We start from the raw sequence: 23,977 nt of genomic DNA on the forward strand, positions 1-23,977 counted from the left end.
TATCACAATCCCATCAAAGAGGCTGACTGGATGCCACGCTGCATGGAGCTAATGGGAGTCTTGTGCGCTGGCTTAAGCTGTTGGAGGAGTTTAATTGCCTGGATAGTTTTTTTTTCACCCAGATGAAATGTCTCCAACTGCAGGGAGGGAAATCTAATAGCAGGTGATAGGACCCCTTAAACTTGAACCTGGACCAGTCCACCAATCATGTTCCACGTGAATTACGATCAGGATCCTCATGTCGACAGATAACCTTCAGTTTTATTTTATTTTAACATTTATATCTCAAGAATTTCCGTACAATTGTATTCACACATTCCTTATATGGCCATTAGGGTCTGCTGCTAACCTGAAACGGAGGGACATTCATAGATTTCCGTAAATGATTCGCTCAGAAGTTGGACACATGCATCGAAAGTCAGCGTTTGGCTTTTTAGGAATTCAATCAGAAACCAGAATCATGAGCACAACACTGGAACATAACTACAACTTAATAAATACTTTACAAAAATGAATGCAGGCTTTTTACATGGGAGAGAAGGAACTGGACTAAAGGGTTTTAAAAACCCATGTGTAGATTATTTTTTTTGAAAAAGTGCATGCTAAATAAACACATAAGCATACGTGGAAAATTGGTTATCACAGCTAGCCAAGCCAGCGCAAGGTAGGACTGAATATTACAGCTAGCCAAGCCAGCGCTAGGTTGGGCTGAATATTACAGCTAACCAAGCCAGCGCTAGGTTGGGCTGAATGTTACAGCTAGCCAGCACTACGTACGTCTGGGCTGAATGTTTCCTCGTCTTTCTAGGGTCTAGCATTCACTGTCCCTGTGTGTCGCTAACCCTGTCTCTTCTCCTTCTCGTTCGGCTGTTCAGGGGTGACGGCGAGTTCATCCACCAAGAGGTGGAGGTTGTGTCGTAAAAAAAACAAACATTCACTGTTCTTCAGGTTTCCCCTGGCCTCTCCTTTTCTCCAAACATAAACGATCTAAACAGACAAATCTACAACATGAAGAGTTATTTTCCCTTTTTTAAGAAACTATACAGACCTCTCCCTTTATAGAGTGATACTGAAAAAATATTATTGGCAAAATAATTAATGGCAAAATCATCATACGTTTGTCTTATCATTTAGAGACATATTTCATAGCAATTATGACCAGACAATACTTGTTTCTGGTTACGTTGAAGACAAGAGCAGTTCCTTGTGTTCATAAGAGATGCATCTTAGTTCTTTTTCACAGACAGTCCAGTTCCCCCCACCCCCCACGATTGTAGGACTATTTTCTAGATTTAAAAAAGAAAACGTTCATTTTCCTCCCCCTCCCTCTGTCAACGCTTAACAGGAGCTAAAACTCCCGGGCTTCCTCCACCTGTTTGTAGTAGGCCTCATCCAGGGGGTTTTCCAGGCACTTCTGACCGTTGTTGGGAGGCCTGGCTTGGTTGTAGCGACTCCAGTCTCCCTTGCAGTTGATCCAAGGCAGGATGTCCACCTTGTAGTGGAGGTCAGCGGAGAACTCGGTGCTGATGAGGTTGGGAGTCCCCGCACCTTTCCCCCGGGTGATGAGCTTCATGGCGTCGTCATAGCAGCAGTGCTGCGCGGCCAGCGTGGTGGAGTCCAGCGTGAGCATGGAGCGGATGCAGTAGCGAGCCGTGGGCTTGTAGATCTCCAGCTTCTCCTTGGGGCCACTGGCATCCTTCCAGCGGAAGTGTCTCCGCGTGGGGGCGTCGGGGACGTCGGCTGTGCTGTAAGCCACGTCCGTGGGGTAGGAGCAGGGGCAGCTGGGCAGGTCGTTGCCTACCTTGGTCATGTACTTCTTCAGGAACTCGCTCTTGCAGTTCATCCAACGCTCGCAGCTGTCTGTGTCTGGAAGACATGAGGGGAAGAGAGAGATGTTTGTGGGGGTTATCTCTTGGCTGGACAGAGATACGAGGCGGGAGGAAGAGGGAGGAGATCGTACCGACACCAAAGAGTTCTGTGGCGTTGAAGTCGTCCGTTCCAGCCAGCAAGCTGACCTCTGTGGCGGCGGTCTTGAACGCATCTTCAATTCCTGAGAACGGAAACGTAATCATGAATCTTGTAAACAATCATTATCATGTGCTCGTTTAGCTTTTACACTTTCATCCAAAGCAACAAATATTTGGTTTGAGGATTTCAAACTGTGACTTCTTGTTCAGCTGTCAGGGAGCTGTAGCTAACCCTTTAAAACATGAAGAAAAACACTTCTAGCCTAAATATTGAAATGTATTAAATGAGAGTTTAATACATTGTAATTTCAATTAGAAGTGTTCTTAAAATGTACAGATTTTGTATATCCACACACTTATTGACAACTTTAAATATAAGTATATTTTTACTGATACTTATTAAGTTTACAAAATCTATTTCCGCAAGGGTAGTCCAGACGTCATCAGATGGAATGGCGGCCGAGGGAAGGCCTTTGACGCGGGGGGTTTCCCACCTGGGCAGCTGGGCATGTCACAGGTACGTGACTCGGTTGCCGTGCACGCATAACCACATGACCTCGTCCTCTTCTGGTTGCCATGGCCACAGGTGACGCTGCATGGCGACCAGCTACTCCAGTCTCCCTCGCTGTCTATGTAGTCTGGAAAGAGAGAGGGAGAGAGAGAGAGGGAGAGAGAGAGAGAGAGAGAGAGAGAGAGAGAGAGAGAGAGAGAGGGAGAGAGAGAGGGAGAGAGAGAGATAGGGAGAGAGAGAGAGAGAGAGAGAGAGAGAGAGAGAGAGAGAGAGAGAGAGAGAGAGAGAGAGAGAGAGGGAGAGAGGGGGGGGGAGTCAACCACTACAAGCTGTAAGTACCCAGGTCCATTACCACCTCGATAATAATTAGTGGCTCTTTCAGGGGGGGAGTGTGTGTTGGCAGACTGCAAGTTCTCGTTTACTTTGACCCTCAAACCAGATGCCAGCCAAGATTGTGTGATTACACACACACACACGCGTGCAAATTGACTTTCTTTCAACCATTGAGTGAGACATCACCTAAAATAGATTTGACCGTGTGTGTCCTAGTCTAGCGATGCATAATGCATCGTTGTTGGAGTTGAAACAGTGAGAAGTCCTATTCGGCTCCAATGATCACAGGAGACATCCGTTTAACAGGACTAAACTAAAACGGTGAAGCTGGATTCAATTCTCATCTCAACATTCTCACATCTTGGGAGCAATTTGCTCTGCTGGGACGAGGGGGGTGAAGGTGGACAGGGTTGAGATGGAGCTTTTCAGGCTCGTGTCCAAACCCTCCCCACCTCGCCCTCTCACCTCCTCACCCACACATTTACATCTGCCACATGTGTTCATCGTTTCACATGAGTAGGGGCAGATACCTTTTCCTGCCCCTTCAACCCTCGGTCAGCCATTACCTGCAGCTGCTGCAGAGAAAGGAAACTCAGGACCAGCACTGGGCAAAACTCACTTCCTGGTTCTCAACTAACAGCCAATGGTGTCAACTGTGTCCCGTGACTGACGGACAACATAGCCAATCCCCAGCTGGGATTGCAAACGATTACATTTGATCAGGAATCTTAGTTAGTAACGTGCAGTGTGGTGTGATGGGTGAGTAAGTAGACCGCAGCGATGAGTCAAAGTGTTTACACATGGACCCTGAGGTAAACAGGAATGCATCCGTTTATGGAAGCTCATTCCCTGACAGCCATAAGCAGATGGATAAACTGACATTTCTCTGTGAACACGTGCATTCCTGTTCCCGGCAATCCGGCTCTGGGTTTGGACATGACGCGACATGTGAAAGATGGATCCCGTTTGTGAGCGGGGGAATGTGAATTCTCCAGGCTGATTTATCTGTGGGCTGGCTTGTGGAGGGTGTTGTGAGAATACTGTGGCAGCCTAACCCCGCTCCTGGCTCACGTCCTGCCATGGCACTTTGAAGTCGAGAGGCGTTTAAACTGTGTCACGTAGCCAGGTCCACGCCACAGAGGAATCCAACTCTTAAAGACAGCTACAGGCTTCAATCAGGGGCTGCTACAGCCTGGCCTGGAATGACTGCTTATTATGGTGACAGCTTATTATGGTGACAGCTTAAATCAGCAAATCTGCAAATGACAGATTCCTCATCAGACTGGAGACATCTGTGAAGAAGAGACCTGGGTTCTAAACACAGGCTGTTCATCTTGTTGCGTCCGTGACTAGCCTTGCTTATGAGCTCTCTGCGACACACTCACACAGACGCACACCCTCACGCACACACACACACTCACTCACACTCTCACACACACACACACGCTCACACACACTCACACGCTCACACACACTCACCGTATTCCGTTTGGGCCTTGCCGCCCGTCCCTGTGGCGCCCCCCCGGTCCCAGTCTCCCAACGGTTTCAGGAAGTTGCTGTCCTCCGTGTTGCTGCCCTGTAATTGGTCCTGCTCCTCCGCACGACGAGGGGTGGAAACCGAGGAAGAGGAGGAGGAGGAAGAGTGCTGCCACCAGTTCCTCCAGTTAGGAGCCGCCCAGCTGGGCTTGCTCTCCTTCCTGAGTCCCTTCTCCGGCTCCGCCCCCTCCCTCCCATCCACCACCTCGATGGTTACCTGGTGGTCATGGTAACACAGGATGACAGATGTCACTACAACTCCACAACACCAGTGTTTATTACCGAACTTCCTGTACACGTGCATTTTAACATGTCTAACGGCTCTACTGGGTACGTTTTGGAATTTGTGAGAGAGGAAGAGTAAATCGAGAATCAAAAACAGAGTTGGAATCCCGTCTAAGTCGGCCCTGCCAGGGCAGAGCTGGGGGGTCACCTGGTGGTGCCCCTGTCAGGCAGAGCTGGGGGGGTCACCTGGTGGTGCCCCTGTCAGGCAGAGCTGGGGGGGTCACCTGGTGGTGCCCCTGTCAGGCAGAGCTGGGGGGGTCACCTGGTGGTGCCCCTGTCAGGCAGAGCTGGGGGGGTCACCTGGTGGTGCCCCTGTCAGGCAGAGCTGGGGGGGTCACCTGGTGGTGCCCCTGCCGGTGCAGAGCTGGGGGGGTCACCTGGTGGTGCCCCTGCCGGGGCAGAGCTGGGGGGGTCACCTGGTGGTGCCCCTGCCAGGCAGAGCTGGGGGGGGGTCACCTGGTGGTGCCCCTGCCAGGCAAAGTTGGGGGGGTCACCTGGTGGTGCCCCTGTCAGGCAGAGCTGGGGGGGTCACCTGGTGGTGCCCCTGTCAGGCAGAGCTGGGGGGGTCACCTGGTGGTGCCCCTGCCGGGGCAGAGCTGGGGGGGTCACCTGGTGGTGCCCCTGCCAGGCAGAGCTGGGGGGGTCACCTGGTGGTGCCCGTGCCGGTGCAGAGCTGGGGGGGTCACCTGGTGGTGCCCCTGCCAGGCAGAGCTGGGGGGGGTCACCTGGTGGTCCCCCTGCCAGGCAGAGCTGGGGGGGTCACCTGGTGGTGCCCCTGCCGGGGCAGAGCTGGGGGGGTCACCTGGTGGTGCCCCTGCCAGGCAGAGCTGGGGGGGGTCACCTGGTGGTGCCCCTGTCAGGGCAGAGCTGGGGGTGGTGTTGAGAGGTGACAACCTGGGCCCCCTACTACCCTCCGCCCCTTCTGCTGTCTTGTCCCGACACATGTGCCTCCCAGATGAGGGGCCACCCTCACCCCCTCCACCCCTCGCCCCCTCCACCCCCCGCCCCCTCCACCCCTCGCCCCCTCCACCTAAACACTGAGTTCAAAGGGCTGCTCAGCCTCCTTCAGACCATGAAAGCCAGATGAATCCTGGGGATCAAAGCACCTCTCCCCCTCCTCTCTCCCCTCTCCTCCCTCTCTCTCCTCTCCCCCCTCTCTTCTCCTCCCTCTCTCTCGCCTGCTCTCTCCCCACATCTTGAGATGTTAATACACTTTGTCCGTGCTGGGATGTAGCCCTTCACAATCCATCTGACGCTCTCAGAAGTGGAGTGAGCCTGGTAGGATTAGACAGCAGAACAATTTAAACATGGCAGCCAGGGTTGCCTGGCCGTGGGCGGGATGCTGAGGGGGCTCGCAGGGGAAAGAGCCTGACACACTCCTGTCGTCAGGCTGTTCTGACTGTGTTGACGTGTGCAACTTGTGGTCAGCGGCTGCTTATGGCCTGTCTTTAAGATGGACAAGAGATCTGACCTTTGGTGGCTATCTAGAGAGAGTGAGAGGAAGAAAGGGGGAGAGAGGCAGAGAGAGAGAGAGAGAGAGAGAGAGAGAGAGAGTGTGAAGGGGGAGGGAGTGTGAAGGGGAGGGGGGGGGGAGGGAGTGAAAGGGGTTAACGATGTGCACCAGGGTCTTCTGCTCCTTCCTGTTTGTTCATCCTGCTTCATGTGCTTAGGCAGCCTTGTCTCCCAGACAGGCACAGACACATGACCATGACCGTGTGAACACACACACACACCAATCACTGGTGAGAAACTGGATAGCTGTTTACCTGGATGTTGGGGTTCTGCCCGTTGATATCAGCCTTTGAGAGGTCAGGGAAGTTGTGGAGGTCCAGGAGGAAGGCCCCAGGCCCGTCTCTCTGCAAACCAGCCCCGGTGCCGTGGGTCTGGGTCCAGGGAAGCGCCGCTGGCCGGTGGGGCAAGCGTGGCTCCGGACCAGACTTCCTGTCCCCCGGACCCCGCTGGGCTGACAAGCTGCTCTCTGCTTTGGCATTATTCTAGACCAGATTAAGAGAGAGAGGCACAGATGTCATCGTGAGGATTATCCGTCTTTATGTGTGTGAGGGTACAGTAACGTGCGGGAGCAGCGCTCGAACACGGTAAACACAGAGGAGGGACCCAGAGGGAAAGGTCCACTTTGCGTTCGATGATCCTCAAGCAAACACAATACTAGTGAACCATGAATGTTATTTCCCACATCAATTTATGTGTAGGGATTGGCAGAACAAACCCAAACGTGTGGTCTGTCTTGGACAAACACGGTTTGCCGGGAGGATTTTGCCGCCCATATGCCGCCCATGGCCCCTGGCGGACTTCTGGAAGAGCACTTAGCAACGTTAGACTGATATTTTAGGCAGAAGGAGCCCAGGAGCTCTTCTCCCAGCACACAGTCACATCCCCTGGGACTATGGAACGTTCCGGTTCTATTTAAAACAAAGAGAAATGATGCTGTATTCTTAGTGTTACGTCCTATATAGAGGGAGATCCCGGCCTTTCCGGAGACAGCTAGTCATGGTTTGATTTAAACGTCCAGTGTTGTCGCCAAGCACTTAAACCTGAGCAAACTGCTTTCCTGCTAGACTGAGCACGTTGCTGTCGTCTGACAGTAAACACACCCCACAAGGCTGGCGGAGGCGTGTGCTCCCTGTCACGTCCAAACACCAGGAGCAATTACCCCTCCATCCGTCCCACAGACAGACCAACAGGCACGGCAATCATTCGCTGTGTGCTGGCAAAAATAAGATCAAAGAAGACTATCAATCTTGTTCCCTGTTTGCTTTTGTCATTTCCCACATTCCCAGCCGTGTGTGTTTGTGGCGAGGGAGGGCCAGCTCTAGGAGCAGGGCAGCGGGGCTGTGGTGACCTGTCACAGACCGGCTGTCAGCTAGCCCACACTGCGGTGGCTGTTTAACACCCCCAGAGGAACCATTTGGGTCCGGCCAAGGTGCACTCTGGGACTATGAGTCCTTGTAAAGGAGCGAGGGCTCAGGGTGGATGTGTTATAAATGTGTTCACCATCTCGATAAAGCCTGACAGAATAAGAATATTCCAGCCACTGTTCGTGCTGTTCCGGCACATGTGGCTTGTGTGTAGCTGTAACTCATGGGCTTGGTGATAGTGATGGATTAACCTTGGCCACTGTAAAATGTTTTAGAAGTGTAAAGTGAAATGAGTTCCACATGACACCACATCGCCCTGAAGAATCTTTTGGACAGTGAAGCCTTGATAAACAAGAATCCATGACCATGACCATCAATTAAAACATTTAAAGAATGAAGACGATGGAATCCCTCTCCACTTACTGCAACCGACCAACTGGATTGGGAGTTAAACAGGAAATGCGGCTTCAGGAGAGAACAGGGGGGGGGGGGGGCTGACACAGACACCTCAGGCAGCTCTCTGCTCGTGTCTGCAGGCTCCCTGGCTCAGATGCCCGTGTGATAACCCTGCCTTTCAAGTCCCCAGCCTTTAGAAGTCCCTGCTGGTAACTGAACTCCAGTCAGCAGGTTGCACTCCATCGCCCACCTCTGATTCTCAACCATCTAAACCAAACACTGCTCCAATCAGGGAGGACCTGAGTACAAGAGTGGAACCAAATGAAAACAGTGTCCTTTTTTTCTGTTTACAGTTCGACTGCTCTACTCGTTTGACCAGTGTGAAACCACAGTAACACACAGAGCTTCTTCTGTCAGTGGGTTTCCACATGTGGAGTTGATGAATGCAGGCTTGTTGGACCGCAATCCTGACTGGTTGTGGTCCTGCTAGTTGGTACCACAGAGGGAGAGACATTCCCCACCCCAGGCTGAGGAGGACTCGTTGAGGGACAGAGAACAGTCCAGAACCAGACCCAATAACCAGAAGGTATTTCTCAGTAGAATCCCTACAATCGTAAATATTTATTCCTCACAGATTTAGAGCTGTTGTCAGGGCAGGTTCAACATCGTCACACCCTTTGCATTCCGGCGTGTTTTGCTCAGCGGTTACGTCGCTGTCTCGGATCCCAGGCCTCATTTCTGAGGCTGACAAACTGCTTTCATTTGGAGATCAAAAGTGACACACCATTCCTTAGGTCATCTAGGGTCTCCAGGACGCTGTTACCCCCCCTCCCCCCCACCACCATCCCCGCCCTGAAGACACCATGAATGAGACTCACACCCCTGCCCTCCCTCCCCACTTCCCCTTTCTTCACTCTGCGATGGCTGCCTAAAGAAGCATGACTCCAGTTTCAATTGGTGTCCTCTCAGGGGGGCTGTTCCCCAGGGGGGGGCAGGCATTGGGGGGCCAGGCAGGAAATGAAGGCAGGTCACATTGTGCCAGATGCTTTTCAACCTGACACTTACGCAGAGAGAGAACTCTCTCTGCTGTCACGTCTCTCAAACTGGTGCAATCGTTCTTCTCTTTCAATCTGCACAGCTCTTCATTTTGCTTTTTAAGTTTATGTCATATTGCACATATTGTATTATTTTGTAATTGTGTTTTTACAGTAAATATTTATTTTATAATATAGCCTTACCTCAGTACTTGTATTCATCTTTCTTTGTATATATTTTTTTTTACTACTATGTTTATTTTCTGAACCAACATCACCAGAGCAAATTCCTTGTATGTGAAAACGAACTTGGCAATAAACCGGAATTTCTCACTCTGATTCTGATCAATAGATGCACAAAGGACACTTTGTTGGCTGTGCAACCGGGTGCATAGTAACTGTGTACGGCTAACTGTAAAGAAACGTGGTCAGATGACTAGTGTGCTCTCTCCTGTATCAACACTGATCTATACAACAGCCATGCATGTTCTGCTGCTGAATAGCTGTTTATGTTCCAATTGTGACACTGTTCCCTAGCAGACTCATCCAGACTGTAAAATCACCCGGCCTTTGTGAGTCACTGATGATATTGTTCAGCGTGCTTCCGCTGGCCCTGTGTGTGAAGTCTCTTAGTCTGCTCTCTACAGGTGCACCAGCCAGATCCTGTCGTTTGTGTTCTCGTGAAAGGCACTTTAAATATGACACCTTGGCACCACAATAACCCCTGGGCCGTGACAAGGCCCCGCAAGGGATGACATCATCGTCTTCAGTGGGAGATCAGTGAACCATATCTGCACATGCTCAGAGAGGCCCATTCAGGAACACTGAACTATTCAAACGAGAGTCCAGCAGTCTTGCTCTGCAGGCCGGTGGTGTGTGTTTGTTTCTGGAAAAAGGGATGCTTGTTCCTGGAAATCAGTTCCACGTTCTGAAGACTTGCGCACATTTAGTGAAAATGATGTTTGTCTGCTGTGTGATAGCCAGGTGTGAGGAAAGGGTTTAGAACCTGGTCTGGTGTCTCTAGTTATAGCAGATCTAGACATGTCAGCGTTATGGGGTCATCCATAATATCCATGAGGCGCAATCAAATATTTGGCTGCTCGACAAAAACTCTGTCAATTTCTGAGAAGTCCTCCCAGCCTTCCAAAGCATGCACCTAGAAACTGATTCGGAACAATATCTCAATCCCTCTATTTATGATCCTACTTAAAATACACAACTTGTTCCACAGTGGTGATGACAAGATCGCATCCAACATGCCTTGACCCGTTTTAGGGACGATTCTTTCCATTTAAATCTCACACCTTCCAAACACACCGTTTACAAAGGAACCCATTCATAATTTCCCAGTGGGTCTTCATAACCATTCATCATTGGTTTTGTGAGGTAGGTGACAGGGACATGCTATTAATACATCAAACAATAGCAGAGGGATGCTTAACAGCCTCTGTAAAAAAAAACCCTGTTGATCCCAGAAACCCTCTTAACCTCCGGGTCAGGTCTGACTCCTGAGAGAAGCTGTATACTCTATTCTGACGCACAAACGACAGCTTCAAGGGTTACTGGAGGGGGGCTGTGGCTCCAGGTACCCTCCCTGTCTTCTCCTGGGCCGGCTGGCTCCAGATCCAGCACATGGCCTGGAGTCTGGCAAGGTATTTACTGTATGCGTCAAGGAGGCTGGCTCATTAACCGAGAGGATACCACGTTGTTTGGGTTAGGAAAGAATTCCATCAATAAACGGTGTTAAAGAGTCCCTGCATGACGACGTGCAACGTGAGGAAGTTAGCCTGACGCTAGCGCTAACCTAGCGCTTGTCCCCAGAGAGAAGCTGTCTCTCAGCCTCTTCTGCTTGGTGCTTCAGGATGACAGTGACGAGCACTAGATGACAGACTGGGGCCTGACGTTAACGTTTAAGCTCCCAGCCATGAAGGAGCTGTGCTGGCGGGCTTGACCTCTAACCCCACCTCATCTTCTCTGGCTCCTCTTACTGGCCAGCCGTCCCAGGGGACTCCTGGAACAGTACATCCTGGTATTGTGTCAACAAACCCCAAAGACTCAGGAAGTCCCTCGGGGAATGTGGCTTTGAATTACTAACCTCCATCATCACGATAAACGCCTGTTATCGCCTGAATACGTGCATAGATATTTAACTTAATGACGCCTTTTTAATCCTAAACTGCGTTGCATTGAACGCAACCCCAAACTACAGTGTGAATTATACAATCGGGGGGGGGGGGGGGGGTCAACTTCTTCTCCAGGGAGTAAAGTAATATTTACGATTACAGGTAAGCAAGATATGTAAATGTATCGACACCCCCGACCTGTTGTGTTTAGCTCTTTTAGGGGGGTCCAAGTCTCACACTGCCAAACTATTCCTACTAATCGAGTATCTGTAAGCCTGCAAGAATGTCAAGTAATTGTTCTTTAATGGTGGAATACACTCACCTCAGCACGGACACTTTCCTCATCCTGGCTCAAAGTTACATTTCCTTGATGAAGCGGACTGCTCCGTAGAACAGTTATGTGCAAAGTAAGAATTAGAAGTCCTAAAAGCAACAAGAGTTCTGCCGCGAGTCGAATCATCCTTTTCACTCGACCGGCTTTCGGACCCTGCGGTGTGACCGGAGTTCCAACACCGCCTCCTCCCGTTGCAGCGACTCCGATCTCCGGATCCGCTGCGGACGAGGAGCCGCAACACCACTTCGGAGCCACTTCGGGATTCAGAATTACAAAATTAAAGGGAAAGGGAATCGGAATGGAGACAAAAACTCTGTGCAAGAAGAGTTTTGGATCAGGTGTTTAAAATAAGTATGTGCTTCTGTTGAAATGTTTGTTTCGTTTGCAGCCTAGGAAGGCCAAATTCAATTCTATGTACAGCTACAGGTAAAGTCAATTTTCAAAATATGTTGGCATCCTTGTGGCAGTTGGCGATTTCAAACTTTGAGGTTGATTTTAATTCTGGGACAGTGAAAGTGTAGCAACAATTAAGCTGTCCATTAGGTAAGAAAAATGCTCAAGAAACAACCGGACCATTCAAGCACGCAACATATTTTCTTATCTCTTGTTGCGCCCTTGTGAATTTCTCCAAAATCAGGAGAAGTAATGCCCATTTGCCCCGTTATGTCCCCGCCACATTCTCTAGTCCGGGTCGCCAAAAATAGTTCTCAGTTTAGCTTTCTTGTTTCCTTCACTCTCAGTCGTTAAGCATCCATTGATGTGGCCACATTCTCCAGTGTGCACAACCTGGGCTAACCTCTCCTGAAGGCTGAAACGTAGTGGACTAAATCTGTTCTAAAGGTTTTCTGGACTATTTCGCGAAGCAATTTTGGCCAAGTGTAGATGACAAAGATTCCCACCTACTCCGAGAAGTTTCTCTCAAACGCAATCTTCATCCACCTTTTTGTAAATAATAACCGCTACGACTACTGACCATTCTGAAAGACTAAAAACTCGCGCGTGCCAAATGCGTAAAACTGCTCGCGTTCCTCTCTCACTCGTAGCCTACACACGTTGTTTTCTTCCAGCAGTGCGCTCGAGAGTGTTTTATACGCCCCTCTCCTGGTTTGCTGTCAAGTCCCCCTCCCCCTATTTTAACCCGTTCAACCCTTTCAACGCCCGTGATGCGGGACGGGTGCAGGTCCCATGGCGCGAATAAGTTGCAAGCGACACATTGTAAACGACTATAAAGGCCTAATTGTCGCAGTTTTCCTAGCCGACCAAATGTGTTAACGAAACTGATCCTTAAACTGAGGGAAATAAATAGTTGCTTCTAATATTTCTACAACTCCAACTGCGCTCTTATTCATTCAAGTGTGCGCGCCTGCGCGGGCACTTGAGCGGTTATACCGAGGTTGAGTTACAGTAGCCTTTACTAAGGATTTTGCATTTGCATTAATCCGGAGGCTCATGTCATCAACACAATGAAATTGAGTGTCACGGAAGGTGGTGTGTCTCCTCACCTTAGCAAGACAAATGGTCAGGAAAAGTTTGATCGCTCCGTTTAGGACTTGTTTATAGCATGCTTCAGAGGAGCATGCCGCTATGTCAGGTTGTGCACATGGTACGACTTCTTTTGAACAAACAGTGTAAATGAATAGACCCGCTTTTACACAAATGTCGACAGACATATATGGATATAGCCCGCTAGTCAAGTATAGTGTAGCTTAGTCTAGTAGAGTGCACCCGAATCCTATAAAACAAATATTTTCATTCATTCTGGATGTGTGTGTGTCCATCTTCTCATTTGTGAAATCGTCACGTTCTTTGTCCCAGATGGTCAAAGAGGTTCTCACATCACACAAGAAGTCTTTCCACATAAGTCTACTTAACTCTGCCCCCTGTTGATAACTTGCCACAATATGTATCTATGCCCCAGCGAACTGCTCTAATCTCTTCTTAGGCAAAGCACAGCTGCCTAAAATATGTAAAGCTGTGTTTAATCGTCTTCACCTCCAGATTCTCCCCAGAAGAGAAGGGGAGAGCAGGGTGGTGAGCACAGCCTCAGACACCATGGACGGCTTCAAACAGCCAGCAGAGGATCCCCCACCAGAATAGAAACAGCATACCATTCCAGTAAGTTGTGTGTGTGTGTGCTGTGTGTGAGGAGTGTATATGAGGTGTGTGTGGATCCACAGTTCAAAAGAGATGTGGGAGTGTGTTGGAGGGGCTCTTAACTAGGTCCGGACTGGGACTGAAAAACAGCCCGGGACTTTGAAACGCAGACCGGCCCACATCGTGTATTATTATAATATATATTGTTTTGCATTATGCCGGAACCGTTTGACCGGCCGTTCGGAAAATCTCCCGATGGCCAGTGGGACCCTGCTCCTTACCCTCAATGTGTCTGGACAGATGTTCCTCAGACACCATGCAGACCACTTCCCATTTCAGCTCTAACAGAGCCCCTGGAAGAGAGAGAGAGACTTAGGGAGAGAAGTGCTGCAGCACATCTGTTTTCCAGACCTGTCAAGCCCCCCTGACACTGTGACACAGAGGAAGGGAGCTGGTGGAGGTGTGTCAGGAGGGAGCTGGTGGAGGTGTGTCAGGAGGAGGGAGCTGGTGGAGGTGTGTCAGGAGGGAGCTGGTGGAGGTGTGTCAGGAGGAGGGAGCTGGTGGAGGTGTGTCAGGAGGAGGGAGCTGGTGGAGGTGTGTCAGGAGGGGGGAGCTGGTGGAGGTGTGTCAGGAGGAGGGAGCTGGTGGAGGTGTGTCAGGAGGGAGCTGGTGGAGGTGTGTCAGGAGGGAGCTGGTGGAGGTGTGTCAGGAGGGAGCTGGTGGAGGTGTGTCAGGAGGGAGCTGGTGGAGGTGTGTCAGGAGGGAGCTGGTGGAGGTGTGTCAGGAGGGAGCTGGTGGAGGTGTGTCAGGAGGGAGCTGGTGGAGGTGTGTCAGGAGGGAGCTGGTGGAGGTGTGTCAGGAGGGAGCTGGTGGAGGTGTGTCAGGAGGGAGCTGGTGGAGGTGTGTCAGGAGGGAGCTGGTGGAGGTGTGTCAGGAGGGAGCTGGTGGAGGTGTGTCAGGGGGGAGCTGGTGGAGGTGTGTCAGGATGCCTGGAGAGCTGCTCTCAGACGAGGAGCTGCTCTGAGTGTGTGTGTGGTGTTTCACTATGAGTCTGTGTGTCTGAGAGTGTGTGTGTGGTGTTTCACTATCAGTCTGAGAGTGTGTGTGTGTGTGTGTGTGTGGCATTTCACTGAGTCTGTGTCTGTGTGGTGTTTCACTATGAGTCTGTGTGTGTGTGTGTGTGTGTGGCATTTCACTGAGTCTGAGTGTGTGTGTGTGGTGTTTCACTATGAGTCTGAGTGTGTGTGTGGTGTTTCACTATAAGTCTGAGTGTGTGTGTGTGTCTGTGTGTGTGTGGTGTTTTACTTTCCCCCCAGCCACACATTTGGATTCTCACTTTGCAATCAACTGAAAATGAGCAGGCTTACTTCGTATAAACACAAGGTCCTGGATACATTTAGCACACAGGCAGTTCTGAACAGGCTCTGGTTACCCCAACCCCTGCCCTCTAAACCCCTCTCAAACACACTTGTCACTAGTTAAGCCGTGAATGAAAGTTGTGAGGGGAATGTGTGAATAAGCTTACAAGAAGTGATCTGCACATCATCTCTGCGGCTCTGTTTGTGAATGACTGAATCTTGATCTGCTCTTAAAGAAACACCGAGAATAGGGGTCTGGCTGGAATCTACCAGGCTGCTCACAAGTTGGATTGAGTTTCTGTTAACCTAACCTTCACTGTCTCTCCTCGTGTTTTACTGAGGAATGAGTCCATCCTTTCGGCACCTCAGTTCTTTGAAGTGGTTCTGTTTGTATTTAACATGAATGAAGGGGAGAACAACCTGGGTGAAGGTGAAGCTACGCTGAGGGAGCCCCTTCCTGAGCGAGCCGACCCACTGAGTCCTGTCAGAGCAGCTCTCATTAGCGCAGGAGGATGTGTCCTGGAGGATGTGTCCTGGAGGATGTGTCCTGGAGGATGTGTCCTGGAGGATGTTTTGGAGGATGTGTCCTGGAGGATGTTTTGGAGGATGTTTTGGAGGATGTGTCCTGGAGGATGTGTTTTGGAGGATGTGTCCTGGAGGATGTGTTTTGGAGGATGTGTCCTGGAGGATGTGTCCTGGAGGATGTGTCCTGGAGGATGTGTCTTGGAGGATGTGTCCTGGAGGATGTGTTTTAGAGGATGTGTCTTGGAGGATGTGTCCTGGAGGATGTGTCTTGGAGGATGTGTCCTGGAGGATGTGTTTTGGAGGATGTGTCCTGGAGGATGTGTCTTGGAGGATGTGTCCTGGAGGATGTCTTGGAGGATGTGTCTTGGAGGATGTGTCCTGGTGGATGTCTTGGAGGATGTGTCCTGGAGGTCATTACATGCTCTCTGTTCAGTATGCTGGGGACACGGTTTATGCTGGAAGAGACAACAACCAGGATATTACCAGGATGTTACTATTAGGATGGTGTGTGAGACACTATCGGGGGTGGTTGAGGGCATGTTGTACACTACAAACTGCTCTTAATACAGTTGCCAGTTGAGCCTCTTCATTGTGTTTGTATTCTTCTCCGGTCTTGTAAAAGACAACCTCTGCAGTATGTTGTTCACGTGATGGAAAATACAGTTTTATCGTCCTCTGGGGAAAAACAAGTGTGGACTAGACTTAAGCTGACACCTTGTGAAACAGTTAACATCTCCCTTGGATTCTTCCACAAGTTAATCAAATTATTACTCCATGCCAGGAGAATTCAGATTCAAGAGTTAATTACTAGGTTTGGTTTCTGTTGGCTCAGGTGAGACATGCTCCGAATGTTCAGCTTGAAAGAACTCAGACACTGAGGGTGAAAACAGTCCCTCTTTAAGTTGCAACAATTAAGCTGTTAAGACTGAATACACAATGTCTTGCCACAAGACATGCCAAAGCACCTATTCTGTTGTGCACAGAAACTTTTTAATGGAAGCAAATCAGTACCTGAATTTGTTGGTTTGGAATTCACCTCTTTAACATTGAAAGTGTGTTTAAATTTTAATATTAAGTATTCAACGCCTTTAAAAATTCAAAACATCAAGTCACTGATTTTCTTCCCTACTTTTAAGATTTGAGATGTAATTGCATGTCGAAGAGGTAATTACAACTGTCTATGTTTATGAAAACTATGTACTATTATGTATTATGAAACTATTATGTTTTTCTATAGATACCACACTGGTTGTGTAGCAATTTACTAGAACCGTTTTCAAACATAACTGGATGTGATAGTCATTTATGTTCAGACAATCGATAACAATAAGAGTTTTGCGTCAACATTGGTATCATGGCAAGAAACTAACAGAAGACAAGTTTAACTGGAAATAAATGCAAATCATCCATGTATTACAGATATGTTCAGTCTCATGAAGATGTTTGTTCCAGTGATCACATCACTGCTGGCACAGACAAACAAACACCGGTACAACCACAGCCAGTCCATCCACATTTGTACAGAATCTCCACAAACAGAACTAGTAAACTCTTAACGGGATGTGGGGCTTCAATTAATACATAAGAAATACAGTTGTTCTCTGTGTCTCTCTGTCCCTCAATCCTAATAAGAAATATAATGATCTCTTCATTCACATGGTGCATAAACGTGTTCTGTTCCAAGTGGCTGCCAGACATGGTCCTTCTCGTTTGTCTTTGTCGTGCAGTGGGACGGAGGGGCTGAGTGGTTCTCTGTCACAGTGGACACAGGAACACCCCCTCCACACGTGAAGCGGTACAGTCTCTCGGTGCAGAGGTCAGGGGTCAGGCCATCAGCTGTCCAGCTCATAGTCTGTCTCGTCATGGAGCTGCGGTCGAGGGGAGTACTTCCTCCGGGAGAACTTCAGGCACAGATCATCTCCCACTTCATTCATATCCTGCAGCACCTGAGGACAGTGTAGGAAGGTAAGTATGCAAAAGTGTGTGAGAGAGGTGTGTGTGTGTGTGAGTGAGAGGTGTGTGTGTGTGTCTCACCTTGTCCAGCATATCTCTGGTGTGCGCGGCAGACAGACAGAAGCGAGCGCGGGCCTCACCGATGGGCGTGGCCGGGAATCCCACCACCACCACTCCCACCCTCCTCTTCAGCATGGCCCGGGAGAAGGCCCTGAGGAACACAGACACAGCCATCACAGGCAGGAACACAGACACAGCCATCACAGGCAGGAACAAAGACACAGCCATCACAGGCAGGAACACAGACCCAGCCATCACAGGCAGGAACACAGACCCAGTCATCACAGGCAGCCCTGCAAACTTTGGTTTAAGCTAAAACACCTGCAGCAGCGCTCCATGTACGGCCCCTGAATATAATAAATCCTGTTTACCTTTCACTGACAGGGTTAAAGGTTATGTAAACACTTAGTCAGCTCACATAGGAGGAACTCTCTGATCTCAGCAGCGGTGGCTGGAGTGAATTCTTTTTGGAGGGGGATGAGAGAGCGAGGAAGGGGGGTGTAAAAGTGAGAGACAGAAAGAGAGAGAGAAAGAGAGCGGGTGAAAGTATGTGCGTGAAAGAGAGACAGACAGAAAGATAGAGGAGGGTGAAAGTGTGTGTGTGTGTGTGTGTGTGTGTGTAAGAGAGAGACAGAGTTGTGGATCCAGCAGTGTGGGTGACAGACAGACAGACAGACAGACAGACACACACAGACAGACAGACAGACAGACAGACAGACAGACAGACAGACAGACACACACAGACAGACAGACAGACAGACAGACAGACAGACAGACACACAGACACACAGACAGACAGACACACAGACAGACAGACAGACACACAGACAGACACACAGACAGACAGACAGACAGACACACAGACACACAGACAGACAGACAGACAGACAGACAGACAGACAGACAGACACACAGACAGACAGACAGACAGACACACAGACAGACACACAGACAGACAGACCAGTCTGTCTGTGGCACTAGCAGACAGGGCATAGTGAGCAGTTATAGGGCCTCACAGCTGCCAGTAGCTTGTATGCGTGCCAGAGGCCTGTTATCTTTGGAAGGACCCTGAAACGCCTGTGAGGGGGTGACAGTCGCAGGCCACATGTCTCGCACCACTGACTCCCCGAGCATCTGGCCCACCCAGCATGGGCGCCGTCCACAGGCACTGGGAGAGTCAACACTGACCTCTCTGACCAGGGGAAATGTCTCTGGAACGGTTTTGAAAAGACCACAATTACACCTGTGGTATGCTAATCATTAACCCTGTCACTGAACTGGTTCTCAAGCATTTAGACTTCAAATCCTAAAGCCTCCACTTTCTCTGAATCCTTGGTACACAGGAGTGACACGCAGGGTTAGCCCTGGTGACAGGGATGCACCTGTATACTGATGGAAGTTCCCAGTGTGGGTTCCTCCAGGTGTGCGGTCAGGGTCAGGAGGGAAGCTACTTACACCACTTTGCCAGGCATGTAGAGCAGCACAGGCACCACAGGGGAGTCCTCGTTGCCATAGATGATGAATCCCATCTCCTGCAGTCTGGATCTGAAGTACCTGCTGTTATCTGCCAGCTGGCGAACCCTACTGAGGCCTAGAGAACAACAGCAAAGCACACAGTTACACATGCTCCAGTAACCAGCCCTTGTAGGTGACTGTTGATCCAGAGAGTACAGATAGTAGCAGGAATACAGAAGCTTACACATGCTCCGGGATCTAGCTTGTGGCTCTACCATCCTCCACTATGACCCCTCCAGCCTCTAATAGACAGCCTCCACTATGACCCCTCCAGCCTCTAATAGACAGCCTCCACTATGACCCCTCCAGCCTCTACAGTGGACCAGCCTCCACTATGACCCCTCCAGCCTCTACAGTGGACCAGCCTCCACTATGACCCCTCCAGCCTCTACAGTGGACCAGCCTCCACTATGACCCCTCCAGCCTCTACAGTGGACCAGCCTCCTCCCTGATCCAGCAGCAGATGGTTTTGTTTTGTCAGTGTCTCAACGCGGCGTGCGCTGCCAAGGCAGGGCTTTACAGCCCAGGATACGATAGCTTTCACCCCCCACACCCTGCCTCTGGACCACAGCCCAGGAGGAAACCCAACACAAGTAGCACTTAAGTGTTATGTCCAGATAAATATCACCACAGACAAATCAATAGCATGAGAAGGGGCCTGATGCAGCGCCCCCCAAGGCTCTCTAACCATGTGGAGCAGGGGACAGGCCCAGCCAGAGGCCCAGCCAGAGGCCCAGTCAGATGCCCAGCCAGAGGCCCAGCCGGAGGCCCAGTCAGAGGCCCAGTCAGAGGCCCAGTCAGAGGCCCAGCCAGAGGCCCAGCCAGAGGCCCAGTCAGAGGCCCAGCCACAGGCCCAGTCAGAGGCCCAGTCAGAGGCCCAGCCAGAGGCCCAGTCAGAGGCCCAGCCACAGGCCCAGCCACAGGCCCAGCCACAGGCCCAGCCAGAGGCCCAGCCAGAGGCCCAGCTAGAGGCCCAGCCAGAGGCCAGGCACAGGCCCAGCTAGAGGCCCAGCCAGAGGCCAGGCACAGGCCCAGCTAGAGGCCCAGCCACAGGCCCAGTCAGAGGCCCAGCCACAGGCCCAGCTAGAGGCCCAGCCACAGGCCCAGTCAGAGGCCCAGCCACAGGCCCAGCTAGAGGCCCAGCCACAGGCCCAGTCAGAGGCCCAGCCAGAGCCCCACCCTCCCCCTCCACCCTCCCCCTCCACCCTCCCCCTCCACCCTCCCCCTTAACCCTCCCCAAACACAGACCTGCTGCTGGCACAGAGCACAGCTTCTCCCACACAGACAGGTTAGCAGGGATTTCCTCACAACAAGCAGCTGTTTTCCGAGGGTGCGTCAGGCTCCAGGCATCTGTAGGACAGGGTAACGCAGCGCTCAGCACCACAGATCCTGAGGCCTGCAGCTCCCGCTCTGCTGCACCACACACACACACACACACACACACACACACACACACACACACACACACTCCATCTGGACTCTGGCTGACTGATGTGAAAACCAGCCGCAGGTAGAAACTATGCAGGCTCAAGTAATCTGACATGCTCTCTCATTTCAATGGAGAACTCACTGTTTCTAGTAGTCGATATCCAACACACTTATGCACCTTTCATTGTACTGTATGACTATAAGACTGAGAGCGTACATCCAGAACAGCATTATGGACTGTCTGGTCGTAGAGGCCAGTCCCTCCCTAGACACCACCAGGGAACTGTCAAGAGGAGCAGCACCAAATCCTTCTAACTTACCTGTCCTGTCTTTGTTACAAATGTTAAATGAATTTGAAGCTTGCCAGGAGCCAGGCTCAGAGAGGCCAGGCCCAGAGAGGCCAGGCTCAGAGAGGCCAGGCTCAGAGAGGCCAGGCTCAGAGAGGCCAGGCTCAGAGAGGCCAGGCTCAGAGAGGCCAGGCTCAGAGAGGCCAGGCTCAGAGAGGCCAGGCCCAGAGAGGCCAGGCTCAGAGAGGCCAGGCTCAGAGAGGCCAGGCTCAGAGAGGCCAGGCTCAGAGAGGCAGTGCCCAGAGAAGAGCCCTCCCTTCCCAGAGGGATCTGACGGCCAGGCTACAAAGGCTCTGGATGTCTGGAGCCATTACTGCCGAGGCTGTTCATCTTTCCTCTCAGCACACGTGAAACTGATTTTCCCCCAGGCAGGGTCACGTGCAGGGGCCCTGTTCGTCTCCCCTCCCCCTGACCGGACCCCTGTAATCACTCCCACGTTTCCAGACCGCTGCAGCTGTTTATCTTCCCCTGTAGAGCTGGGCTTACTTACAAGGCTAACACCGGTCCTGCCCTGAAGGAGCGGCCGGGCTGAGTCTACCCAGAGCCAGACTCTCTGCTCCTGGGGGGTGACTGCCAGACTCTCTGCTCCTAGGGTGTGACTTCAGACAGAGGGAGAAGGATGTTCGCTTACCCACTGTGGTCCCATCCAGTCCCATAATGCACTTGATAGCCCGGATGATCTGCTCCGTGATTGGTGGAGACATGGCAGAGGCGTAGACCGCACTGTGGGAGTGGCAGCGAAGGTAGTCCACCAGACTCTGCAACAAATTAGAGGTTCCAATCAACCAATCAGAAGATAGCAATCAACCAATCAGAGAGGTAAATACATTGTGGGGTGTTGTGTAGGAAATACAGTGCCTGTGAGAAAAAAAAAAACACCTAGTCTATTACCGTTTTTTAGGGGCACATGCATGTTACTATTGTTTACATGAAACAAACAAGTTAATTTTCTGGTATGAAGAATTCCTCTGACATTACTGGCACGGCAACCTAGCTCTCCCTCTGAGGTATTTCAAAACCTGCAGTAGATATGTTGTTGTGCTCTATGAGAATACAGCATCCAGTAGCACATTTACTTCACATGAGGTACAGCAGGGAGGTACAGTAGGATTCAAATGGTTATATTCAACAAACTATGAGCAGAGGGATATCATTTTGAGGTGTATGTTGGGTCTAGGCATGTAGTTACCCCTAGGGACCACTAGGGAGAGCCCAACCTCTGAGTGGTCATTAAACCCAAACCCAAACCCAATCCCACCAACCAACCAACACCTTCCAACCGTTCTTTAACAGTCTGGGGCTGATTTGACTGTGCCCAGGGGCCCGGTCTGGCCCGGGCAGGGGAGAGAGCCCTGGTTCAGGGGAGAGAGCCTTGAAGCAGAGAGCAGGAAGCAGAGAGCAGGAAGCAGGGAGCAGAGAGCAGGAAGCAGAGAGCAGGAAGCAGAGAGCAGGAAGCAGGGAGCAGGGAGCAGGGAGCAGAGAGCTGGAAGCAGAGAGCAGGAAGCAGAGAGCAGGAAGCAGAGATCAGGAAGCAGATAGCAGGAAGCAGAGAGCAGGAAGCAGAGAGCAGGAAGCAGAGAGCAGGAAGCAGAGAGCAGGAAGCAGATAGCAGGAAGCAGAGAGCAGGGAGCAGAGAGCAGGAAGCAGAGAGCAGGAAGCAGAGAGCAGGAAGCAGAGAGCAGGAAGCAGAGAGCAGGAAGCAGAGAGCAGGAAGCAGATAGCAGGAAGCAGAGAGCAGGAAGCAGAGAGCAGGAAGCAGATAGCAGGAAGCAGAGAGCAGGAAGCAGATAGCAGGAAGCAGAGAGCAGGAAGCAGATAGCAGGAAGCAGAGAGCAGGAAGCAGATAGCAGGAAGCAGAGAGCAGGAAGCAGATAGCAGGAAGCAGAGAGCAGGAAGCAGAGAGCAGGAAGCAGAGAGCAGGAAGCAGAGAGCAGGAAGCAGAGAGCAGGAAGCAGAGAGCAGGAAGCAGATAGCAGGAAGCAGAGAGCAGGAAGCAGAGAGCAGGAAGCAGATAGCAGGAAGCAGAGAGCAGGAAGCAGATAGCAGGAAGCAGATAGCAGGAAGAAGAGAGCAGGAAGCAGAGAGCAGGAAGCAGAGAGCAGGAAGCAGATAGCAGGAAGCAGAGAGCAGGAAGCAGAGAGCAGGAAGCAGATAGCAGGAAGCAGAGAGCAGGAAGCAGAGAGCAGGGCTCAGGAAACTGATCTGGTCTCAGACGTGCGTGGTTTTGGTCTGGAGGAGGAGGCAGAAGGCCTGGTTGTGGGCCTGCCAGCGGAGGTGTGGGGGGAGGGGTGCTAGTGGAGGTGTGGGGGAGGGGTGCTAGTGGAGGTGTGGGGGAGGGGTGCTAGTGGAGGTGTGGGGGGAGGGGTGCTAGTGGAGGTGTGGGGGAGGGGTGCTAGTGGAGGTGTGGGGGAGGGGTGCTAGTGGTCAGGGGTGGAGGAGAGGAGAGTCAGGACACCACTCCCCCGCGCTGCCATCTGTGTCCACCGGGGGGCGGTGAGCCGCTCCGCCGCACGTGAGGACGGGGGGAAATGCTCGACCTGAGGAGGAGGAGGAAGCTGAACCACCACGCCATCTGCTTCCGTTTACGGAGCAGGGATTTGCACTGCTTTAGGGCCTTGCAGGATCTCGGAGCGACAGAGATAAAGCGGTTAAGAGGAAACGTCCAAAATCCCCCCTGACCCACATCTGTGGAGGAGAAGCCAGCGGGCAGAAGTCCTGGACACCCTGTGAGCCTGCTAGCAGCTCAGAGACTGTCCGGTCACACTGCAGCAGCCCTGCGCACGCCTGCCCTGCCTTCAGAGGGAGAGAGCCTCAAACATCCTCTCCCACACGTGGATGAAGTGAGTTAGGAGCAGTTTGCAGTCTACTCATTAGGGGACTTATTTCTGGCAAGCTTATAAAATATGCCCAACATATCACTGCCTACCAGAACACATCTGCTGGAACTGTTTTTAGTGGGCCGACCCTGAATCCATTTAACGCTGGATTTCGAGATCTCACCACAACAACAAATCAGTCCGATATCAAGGCTTCCTCCCCGTGTTCCCTTCAGCGGCGTCTAGACGTGTACCGCAGACAGCTGTCAGGGGAGGCGGCGCTCCAACTTCAAACACCATCACGCTTGTTAAAGGCCATCCTGTGTAATCTAGAGCGCAGTTCCGACATTCGCCACAAGAAGGGGCTGGCAGGCGGCCAGCTTCACCTTGGTGTCCCAGCAGCGTGGAGCCGGGCTGGCCCTGCGCGCGGGGAGGAAACAGGTCCTCTCTGCTTAGCTCATTCAAACAACATGGCTCCCTCACCCC

The 23,977-nt window shown here is 51.4% G+C and overlaps 2 protein-coding genes across 3 annotated transcripts in view; both read right to left on the minus strand.

Annotated features, from left to right (window-relative positions):
• Positions 1 to 241: 241 nt before the first annotated feature.
• Positions 242 to 12,449, minus strand: ism1 (isthmin 1). Its single transcript, XM_084667231.1, has 6 exons — positions 11,384 to 12,449; positions 6,399 to 6,626; positions 4,291 to 4,564; positions 2,462 to 2,605; positions 1,961 to 2,050; positions 242 to 1,866 (listed from the first exon to the last, which is right to left on the minus strand). The coding sequence occupies exons 1-6, from the start codon at positions 11,519 to 11,521 to the stop codon at positions 1,349 to 1,351; spliced, it is 1,392 nt and encodes a 463-aa protein (XP_084523357.1). The 5' UTR covers positions 11,522 to 12,449; the 3' UTR covers positions 242 to 1,348.
• A 4,210-nt stretch (positions 12,450 to 16,659) lies between these two features.
• Positions 16,660 to 23,977, minus strand: part of sptlc3 (serine palmitoyltransferase, long chain base subunit 3) — a 20,221-nt gene continuing 12,903 nt past the window's right edge. For both annotated transcript variants that reach the window (XM_084666961.1, XM_084666960.1), the window contains exons 9-12: positions 21,307 to 21,433; positions 18,841 to 18,976; positions 17,407 to 17,536; positions 16,660 to 17,318 (exon numbers count right to left, since the gene is read on the minus strand). In XM_084666961.1, the coding sequence (XP_084523087.1) occupies positions 17,205 to 17,318; positions 17,407 to 17,536; positions 18,841 to 18,976; positions 21,307 to 21,433 (507 nt within the window). In that variant the 3' untranslated portion in view covers positions 16,660 to 17,204. The remainder of the gene's footprint in view (positions 17,319 to 17,406; positions 17,537 to 18,840; positions 18,977 to 21,306; positions 21,434 to 23,977) is intronic.

This window comes from Hypomesus nipponensis, chromosome 11, assembly GCF_054491055.1.
Source record: "Hypomesus nipponensis isolate SF chromosome 11, ASM5449105v1, whole genome shotgun sequence".
NCBI classification, from domain to species: domain Eukaryota; kingdom Metazoa; phylum Chordata; class Actinopteri; order Osmeriformes; family Osmeridae; genus Hypomesus; species Hypomesus nipponensis.